The sequence below is a fragment of the Lampetra fluviatilis genome, chromosome 5 (genome assembly GCF_964198595.1).
Source record: "Lampetra fluviatilis chromosome 5, kcLamFluv1.1, whole genome shotgun sequence".
Taxonomy (NCBI): domain Eukaryota; kingdom Metazoa; phylum Chordata; class Hyperoartia; order Petromyzontiformes; family Petromyzontidae; genus Lampetra; species Lampetra fluviatilis.
In genome coordinates this window covers 15818811-15828977 of record NC_136279.1, presented here as the reverse complement: position 1 = coordinate 15828977, position 10167 = coordinate 15818811, and the positions used below count along the sequence as shown (strand labels likewise).

General features: G+C 42.9%; 1 protein-coding gene across 4 annotated transcripts in view; it reads left to right on the top strand.

The window, feature by feature from the left end:
- The first annotated feature begins 4932 nt into the window (after positions 1-4932).
- Positions 4933-10167, top strand: part of ZMYND8 (zinc finger MYND-type containing 8) — a 64069-nt gene continuing 58834 nt past the window's right edge. Inside the window, exon 1 of one of the 4 annotated variants that reach the window (XM_078856946.1) lies at positions 4933-5104. In XM_078856946.1, coding sequence (XP_078713072.1) covers positions 5076-5104 — 29 coding nt within the window. In that variant the 5' untranslated portion in view covers positions 4933-5075. Of the gene's footprint in view, positions 5105-6821; positions 6891-7522; positions 7622-8543; positions 8740-10167 lie in introns of those variants that run through there. The other 3 variants (XM_078856949.1, XM_078856951.1, XM_078856944.1) reach the window with 3 other exon arrangements.

The following is a 10167-nucleotide window of genomic DNA, read 5'->3' as shown; positions in this document are numbered from 1 at the left end:
ACAGCTATACCCATACGACAACTTAGCCACGAAACACTACATACAATAACAAAAACCATAGTACAACATAGTTACAGCCAAACTACAGGTATCACAACAGAAACGCCCAAGAGGTGTGGTTTTTTTGTAAAATGAGTTGGATCGATGATGAGATGGATTGGTGGCAAGGTGTGGGTTACAAAGTGAACACGTCATGAGGTGGTGTTATACGAGCGCGTGGTGTTGCGAGTATTTGAAGTGGTGAATAATGACGTGAATGGGTGTTGAGAGGCGTTACATTGTGAGTTGATGTGGTTGGGCGATGAGGTGTGTGTAATGTGGAGTTAAGATGTGTGGGTGATGAGGTGGATCTTTAAGCTGACCAGTGCTACAGGGAGTTTTAGCGGATGTTAAGGTGGTGTTTTTTCCACTGATGCCGTGCAACATTGGTGGTGATAGAGAAGCAGTGGTGGTAACATATACAGAAAACAAGATTTGTGTGGAAGTAAATCTGAAATACGACCGTATCTTCACGTGGATTACCACATGACTGTACTGTATGTATAGAAATGTACTGATGCATAGGCAACCAATTTAACTGTGTACTGTAATATTGAAACCAAAATGCCAATCAGTATGATATTACACAATCTCAGCACATTGTTTAAGTGTTTTGCCTCAGATGAATACTGACTGAAACACGTGTAAGTACACTACTGCCACGGTGCACATGAACGTTTATGTCGACACGCATAAATTGTACAATTGTGATACGCTATGCGTATCAACAAAATCGCAATTCCGTCATCTAGAATTGGTATGCCGTGCCTCTCCTACGGTGAACATCTTGTGGCACCAACGTGGGAAATGAGTAACAGTGGCCACCAGGGGACGTGGGACTGACTGGCAGTGGTCAGGGGAACCTCTCGATGGTCCATTGTTTTTTTCCTGTGCTGTGACACCACAGAATTGACCACATTAAAAGCCAGGGGTGTTCAATTGAGACTTGCAAGATCTAGACAGCCCAAGGCTATGACATAACACTTACAGGTTATGGCGATACCAGGGCCACATGACAAATAATGCGTGAAATGAGCATAAAATAAAAAGACAATGACCCCCATTTAGCCTGAAATACATTTGGGTCAAGTGCTGGTAGGACCCTATTAAGTGAGGTCGAAATGGCATACGAGGGGATAGTGTGGCCAACCCAATGTTTATGCAATCCACCGACTACCTATTTAGGACTGGGTAGACCCTACGGGAGGCCCAGGACAGGGTCAGATACCACTTGCCACACATACTGGTGTTGTCCGAAGCCGATAATCCAACCCAGGTGGCTGGGATTGGAACACAGTGCACTCTAAACTTGCGCACCCACACACAACTATAGAGTACACAGAGTCACACATCTTTAGAGGTGAAAGGAAATTGTGCTGTGAAATGTATGAAAATACGCACTTCCACCGAGGATTTTGTCATGACGGATGTGTTTGAGACGTGAAATCTGTAGTTCTGTAAACTATTAACGCTGTGCTGCAATTTTCTTGTTAAATGTTTTTTTGCCAAATAATGGTTACTTTAAAAAAATCTATAAGTAGTATTCTGCTTTACAAAACGGTACTATATGTTGTGAAAAAACCTTCCAACAATAGAACTTGTTCATGTACACACTCTGGAAAAGTTGCAGCCAATATTATTAATGCTAAATTAATCTTGGGTTCACCATGCCCTTTATTAGAATGCCACAATGAAGGTGGCATTTTAATGCCACTATAGCAGCTACAGGGGTCATGTGAGCCCATTTAAACACATACAGATGGAAAATTATTGATTCTTCGGCAGTTTTTATACATTTATTGTGGGCTTATGAATCTATGAATCGATGCTTCCTCACACTTCTAATATTTATCGAATGTGAATTTGTAAATATTACATATTGGAGCTCTTATAGCCAGATGGTTTGATTCAAGACGCAGTTAGCTTATTGCTTTGTTCGTCTTTGTGGCGAGGAAGGATACCAAGCGTGACTGAAGCCTTACCGCGATGAGGCTAAACAACCTCTAAGAATGTGTGTGTGCCAGCAACAAATACAGTGGAACGCCTCTTATCCACTTTGATCTCGGGGGGCATGGTCGGGGTGTAACCGTTTTCTGATATTTCCCTAGACGAGAGGAGGAGTTCTCATCCTGTTATCCACAAAAACAACTCCTGTTAGCCACAAAAAACTAACAATGGCATAACATTATTCACGTGGCCCTATCTATCCGTGAAACTTAACGGGATGAATTTATCTCCTGTTGCGACCACTCTGGGACAACTCCTCTGATCCATGAAAATAGCAGATAATAAAAATTAGGAAACATCGGCCCCGCAAAACTCGGAAGCACAGGTCAACGGAGTCACGGATACAATGGTCACAGATAAGAGGAATTCCACTGTGTGTGTGGTACAGTTACATTAATTTTGTCAGCATAGATTAAGATGGCACATATGGCGACATTTTCTAATGCGTACATAATTTTTACATTCTTCAGTATGGTGTTATAACTAATGCGTGCCCTAATACATACCATACACTTACTACACATACACTCTAGGAAAGTAGCACTGTACTGCAATCAATTGTATTGTTATATATTGCTCTTTCATGAGTGCATAGATAGGTTCGTGTGTGCATTACGGTGCATTGTATAGACAGGAACATGTGCACAACATGGCTGAACACTGTGAGTGCCTGCTGTCATAATCTACCATATGGAGTGGTCCTGAGCCTTATATAGTGCCAACATCTGGGGCCCACTCACCCTTAACCCTGATATCCTATTGTACCTTTATTGATGGATTTCATAAACAATTCGTATTTTTGTTGTATATTGTCTCTAATCTTCTTTCGTATGGATTAATAGCAGCAGATGAAAGATGCAATTTCAGATTTGTTATCCACTCAATTGTCTGTTCATAAGCAGAGTGGATCACGTCCATTCCTCCTTAAAAGGAGTGGAGACAGCAGCGGAGTGTTTATGATGCGGTCGATGGTTTGGGATTCGTGGCCGGACCACTCCAAGGCCGCCGAATCTTTGATGTGTCGTTTGTGCATCGGAGAGCCGCATCGGGTCATGCCGATTCGGTTGATGGTTGACCATTGGCGAAGTGGAAGGTTTAAACCGGGAGGTATATATCGTGGCTGTGACGGTTCCACCTGAAGACGGAGGCTTGTGTTGCCTCCGAAACGTCGTGATTTTTATTTAATTTTACTTTTATTAATTTTAATGTTTTTACCTACGTGACTTTACCGAAAAAACCTAAGAATATGAATCCTTGCAGTCACGAAAGCTTCAAATCTAGAATTCAAATCTAGAATTAAACCGGGAGGCTCGATGGTAGGGTCCAGTATGGTTATTAAATTATTAATAATTTATTGTCTCTAATGAACAGTTAGTACTGCTCAGACACAAACAAGCTTAGCACAACACATGCAAATATTGAGGGCAATTTGTGCCATAGATGGTCGTGCATATTAAAGCGTATCATAGTACGGCAGGATATTTTGACCGGAAACATTTTATGTCTTCTTATAAGCCCATGATTACAGTACAGTGTTACTCTATCGTACATTGCAATGTGATATATATTGCTGTAGTTTACTGGAGTTCCCCATAAGGAGTTTAACATTGCAGATAATCTGTTGCCTGTTTTATTTGTCATGTGGAGAACGCGTGACACAAGTACGTTATGACTGAAACAGAATTGACAATGAACGTCAATATACTGCACCCGGATGTGGTATACCGGAACCGTTAAATTCATCCGATTATCTGAGCATTTGCGTGGATAAGAGTGACCCAAAAGGTGGTAGCAGGATCACCCTATTGTCTGGGTTTATCCGCAGTGGAAGAAGACGGTGATCTGTGCAGATAAACACGGTTAATGGGATCACGAACAGAAAACACTGACATCGAATTGGATGTAGGGAAATTCTGCGTATGTACTCATAATCTAACTGAGAATGCAACGAAACTGTATTGGACTTTACATATGTGTATAGACTCCAAATACAGGGCTCTATAAACCCAAAGACAATGAAAGTTACAGCTGCAGCTAACACTGTTTTGACTACGGTGTTGTATTGCTATGTGGATGTCGCAACAAAATGAGAGTAATGGTAAACAGCACTATTTCACACGGTCATTTATAGATGATCTGTAATGCACTCTAACCTTGAAATGGACATGCATTCTGTCATGCCTGGCAATTAAACATATAATTGAAACAATGAAAATGCTTGTGCAGATGTTGTTAAGTTGAGGTTTCTCCATCAAAGTTAAAGCAGACCATTGCTTTTCTGGAGCACTGTAGATTATACATATTTCCAGAAATATAATAAGTGGAAATGAAATACCAAATTTCACATGTCATAAAGAGTAGCGATGTTTTATGAGAGTACAGATATGACGTGATTGTTTTAGTGTTCTATAGTCAGGATGAACAACCGGAATTTGTTTTACAGTGCTGTTCTGGTCCCAGCATTGGTCATAAAGATCAAAGCTACTCGACACAATTTGTCATGTAAAATAAAATACACGACAATTATGTGGATCTGGAGTACAACAAATTGTGTTCATTTATCAATATTGAATGTTAATTTGCCAATGAAAACACAGCGCGTTAGACATATTAAAGCAGCTTTTTGGCTGCTTATTCAAGTTTTGATATCCACCAGGCTGTTGCATTTGTTAATTTGGCTCTCACTGATTCCTGTCATAATTTATTGGGCGACATGTGCTGTACATCCTTGACAGTGGCTTCACGATGCTGTAATACTGCGGATCTATGTCACTATGGCCTCTATGTTAGCCAGTAGCCTCAAAATGTAGTGCGTGCAGGCCCGTGAGCCTTGTTTGAGTCTCTCTAGCTATAGATTCCTTCCGTCCTCCCTCTCTCTCTTTCTCTCCACGCTGCCTCGGAGGCCGGTGCTGGTGGGAGCGCAACGCACGCACACTGCAGGAGGGCTTTCTTGGGCACTCACTCGTCAAGCCGGCGAACACATACGGTGGCAACCATCTGGAGGATAGCTCTGGTCTCTTCCCACGACCATGGTGGTGCGCGTTTTCCTGAGGAGAAGGTAGGAAGATTGCATAGAAGGGGCACTGTGGTCTCTTGGTGAATTCTGCTGGATGGTTGGCGGTGTGTGACTGCTTGTAGGATGCATGACAGTGTGAAAGTGTCACATCTGTGACAAAGAGTGCATAAAGATGGGCTGCCCAAATATTGTGTATGAAGCATACTTTCTTGCCATGTGGAAAGGCGGCGAATTTACATGTGAATGGTGTTTGTTGAAATTGTCTATTATGTTTGTTAACCGGGATTTGTGGTCATACAAATAGCTTTTAATAACTGGTACCTGGAATTAAGGTGCAGAATTAATCACGTTTTGGCAATATGGTCAGCAGAAGTGACTGCAACCCAGTGTTTTTGTTCACATTGCAACTACATTACTGTGTATGTGACTTTCCCCATCAAACATTGCATTGTATGCCCAGCTTAGAATTAAGGAGAGCATTTGCTTGAGAGTATTTGGATTTTTATACTATCAATGGCATACAGAAATTAGGAGAGTGATATTTCTGGTATGTATTGAAGAGTAAAATATGCTTTCGTTATGTGTTTCAATAAATACAGGATGGTGTCTGGAATATAAATAAGGTCATAAAATTGCACAACAGTTGCAATGGCGGAGGTTAATATTGGGTAAAGTCAGCGGCCCGGTTATCCAGATAAAACGAGGTTTAAGATAATGATGACATTTTCCTATTCATATTCTTTGACATTTTTATAAAAACATGGAAAAATAGTCACCTCGTACAGGAAAATGTTCACACCACAGAACCGGATTAGTCTAAAGTATGAAGATTTGGTACTGGAATACACAGCAAAATATACCGGATCACTGTTTTCAGTATGGTGATAACTGTAACTTTGAATTAGAAGAATATATCCAGAAAATAAATGTTTTAAAACGTAGGGATTATGGATTGTTATTAATTGCAGTGCTGTGATTGATTTGTTTTGTAAATCGGTTTCAGGTATATTTACATTTTTGGATTCAGGCTTAATTGCAGCAGCATAGAGTGGCCATACTCTTGCTAAAACATACACATAAAGAGTAGGTGCAGGTAAATGTATGTTTTGTTGTAATTGCGGTGTTATACGTACAACATTAAGCATATTTATTGTTACAAGTGCAATTACTAACAATGTTATCTTAAGCCAATTGCAATGTACAAGAGGAAAGACACAATTGGGGGAATCTGTCTCGAAGGTTCACCTCACACAGAACTTCCTGTGAAACAGGAAGGACCATTTAACACATTTCAGCGTCGCTGATAACCATTTTCCGGTCGACAAAATGCTAAATCAAGAAAGCATAATATATCGGTATCATCACATCAGCTTTTTTTAATGCCCATTACTGTGCCAGAACCTCTAGTCATTTATACAGCTACGGGTCAAAGTTCCAGTGTCCAGTTGACCTTCAATGGCTGTCAGGCCCCCATGGCTGCCTGCATGCTTGGTGACAATGTGGCACTGTGCATCATTGGAGTTGTGACGGCGCAAAATGGCTGTCCGATGTGCTTGTTGCATGCAGCTTTGCCTTGTGCAGGGGGCCACCAGCAAGCGGGTTTGTGCATGAGAGAGCCAGACTGCTCGGCCAGCTGCGACACTCCCTTCTTCTTCTTGACAGCCAATCAAGTGTGGTCTCTTTTCACGTGATTGCCAGCCAATGCAGTCCTATATAGAGTGTGCAAGGATTGTTTTTTTTTGGTGTGATCAGATACTTTCCACCATATTATGCCCTGAGACTGCAGACTTTGTTTCCCAGTCGGTTATTTTTTTGCACACAAAAAAAGGTAAGGCTAATTTTTCGTGAGATTGTACTAGATTTTGACATGGGGTTTTTTTTTGCAAACCATAATTTAATTACATTATAGAGTGTGTGTGTTTGCGTGAGATGAGCCAAAGATATGTATTTTGTAAGAGAAAAATGCTAGCGGTCGTTTGCGTACTGCGGTTATAATAATTGTGCCATCATGATGTTTGGGAAAATTGGTGCCATTTTACATCGACCCTACCCCATGAAGCCCTCCCCTTGCATCTGTTCATCCCGTAGCATCTTTCCATTGTTTCACGTTGACATGGGCCTCATTAAGGGCCGTGACTGAGTGAGCCCTGTGATTGTGCCATCTGCATGCTGTGTGACATGCCCAAGGAAAGGACGGGTGTAACGTGTTCTAAATCATACAGAAGCGCCATCGACGGTCCCTGGCCCCAAACACACGAGGTTTGTGCCACCGCATGCGGGATCAGCCTTAAAGAGCCTCTCTCCTCAGCTATATAGATTCCGTCCCCTCCTCCCGCTCTCTCTCTCCTCTCTTCTCCTCGCTCCCTCCTCGGAAGCTGCCTGGAAAAAAACCCAGACACGCACACTATAAGCGAGGGGGCATTGCTCGGGGGGGACGGGGGGCACTTCGCTTGTATCGGCGACGTCGGCGACGCAGGCGAGGGGCACGCGTCCTGTGGTTGGAGGAGATAAGAGCCATCATCGCAGGATCATGGTGGTGCGAGTTTTCCTAAGGAGAAGGTATGAGTCAAAAGAACCACCACCGCCACCACCGCCTCTTTTATTTGGCCATCATCGATGCGTTTCTTTGGGAACAACAGGGTGGCAAATCCGGGACGCTCTTTTGCAAATATTTTTTTCTAATGGTGCTATTTTGCCCTCATCTACATACATTTTTATACTCTGTAAATGTGTTGTATTTCCGGTGAGGAAAGCAGCCTCAATTTGTTGTTGTGTTATTTTAATGCAAGGACAAAATTTTAGTGAAAATGACAAGTAATGTGCATTGATATTGTGCAATAGTGTTGGACAGGAAACACGACAAGTACGTGGAGTTTACGAATCTCGAGAAGCGTGCTGAAAATGCCAGAGCAGCGATTGATTTTTTAAAATGACACGATCATTTGTCTTTGCTTCAAAGGGGCCAATGCAGCATTTCCTATGGAAATGTGACGTTTTTTTAAACTCAATACAGTGCTAACGAACCAGGGCACCTACCCGGTAAGCAACCATAATTAAGGTAGCTTATGCTATTTTATAAAAAGTGGAAGAGAATTAAAGTAGAATTGAGCATATTCGTGGAGTTATATAGGAATTACTCTGCAAAGTGTTTGTGGAATTGGAGGCTGAGACATGGAGGCTGCTGCTGTTCGGGCTGCAGAAAGTCAAGTTGGTTCCTGGATTAATGTTTCTGATAAAAAAAAATCTGTTAAGCTTAACACTGTTGTTGAATCCAGTACAAGCATAAATCCTCGACATGATTTATCCAATATTATTGATTTAGTTTAAGGGAAGTAACATGAAGCCTTTAGGAGCTGTTGAGTGGCACACGTGGTTACAAAATGAGCTCAGCTCTATGGAATGCGAGGGCTTGGTTTAAAAAAAAGAAGAGCTGAGAGAGCAAGTGGCGCATTGTGTATTTCTGGTTAGACGCAGGCCGCAATGGCTCTTTTAAGCAGACGAGCAAATCCACGGTTGAATTAATTTGTCGTGAAACCGGCCAGTCCATTGAACAATTTACGTAAATCGTATCCAATTTCCACCCGCATTTTGTTAACAACCACCTCGAACCAAAAACATTAACAACAACCCAGCAACACTTCAATGAAGTCTTCCTTCCCCCACGGGCTCGGTCAACTGTACGTACGTCAATTACAGGACAGCGTTTTTTGTTTTTATCACAGCAGATTTGCCGTAATGTGGAAGATACATTTGAGCCCGTAATTATGTAACATTTTGTTCCGATTTACTTAATTTGACGTCGATTACGTGTTTGGACAGTGCTGTATCTTTTAAACATTTGGTAACAATGTACACTTGTTTTAGCAGAATTGCATGCCATTTAATTGGCATATCGTAACGTGTTGGTAACGTGTAAAGACGGGTACATTTGCATTCGAGACCTGAATTGTTACGATGTTTGTGTATCCACAGTCGTCTGGTATTGTGTATTGTGTAGGTGTGTTGTTAATGTCATTGTGTGATGTAACGGATTTGAACGCCAGTTTTAACAATGGTGGTGGGCTCAAGAGGCAGAGCGAACGACATGAGATGGTAAGGTTGCGGGTTCATATCCTGGTTGGGCCTTGGACCCAGCCCATCATCTCACCCGGGGGTCGATACAACGAGTACCACTTTTTGGGGGGGGGGGTGGAGATCACAATGGTGGCTGCCCACAAGTGCGGAATTTCCATCGCTGGCTCGGCTCACTTGAGCAAGGAAATCATTTTGAGTTTAACAGCAAACAGGAGATGTCAACATGCTAGTTATTGATTTCTTTTTCATCTGTAAAATCATAAAGGCCACAGCTGCATTGTGACTTACAACACTTGCACACAAAACACTACGTTGCTGCTGTATTAGACAAACCCTAAATACACCGGCCACGTTTCATTGTGTAGATACAGTACATTAACATGACCGGAGAGTATAATTTTCTCCTTTGTTCCATTTGTGTGTAAAGTCCACAGCACCGCAGAATGTGCACGTTGCTGCCCCCCCATCAGTCAAAACTCAGTGCCAACCACCCCACACCCTGTCTGGGGTCACAAATGTCGTGCACAGGCATACACACAACATACCCACAGTGTCAACCACCCCACACACTCGCTGGGGTTACAAATGGCGTGCACACACAACACACCCACAACACACACACAATACACCCACACACAACACACAAACAACACACAGTGCCACCAACCCCACACCCTCTGGGGTCACAAATGGCGTGCACAGGCACACACACAACACACACACACAACACCCACAGTGCCAACCACCCCACACCCTCTCTGGGGTCACACATGGCGTGCACAGGCACATACACAACACACACCCACACAACACACAGTGCCAACCACCCCACACCCTCTCTGGGGTCACACATGGCGTGCACAGGCACACACACAACACACACCCACACAACACACAGTGCCAACCACCCCACACCCTCTCTGGGGTCACATGGCGTGCACAGGCACACACACAACACACACCCACACAACACACAGTGCCAACCACCCCACACCCTTTCTGGGGTCACAAATGGCGTGCACAGGCACACA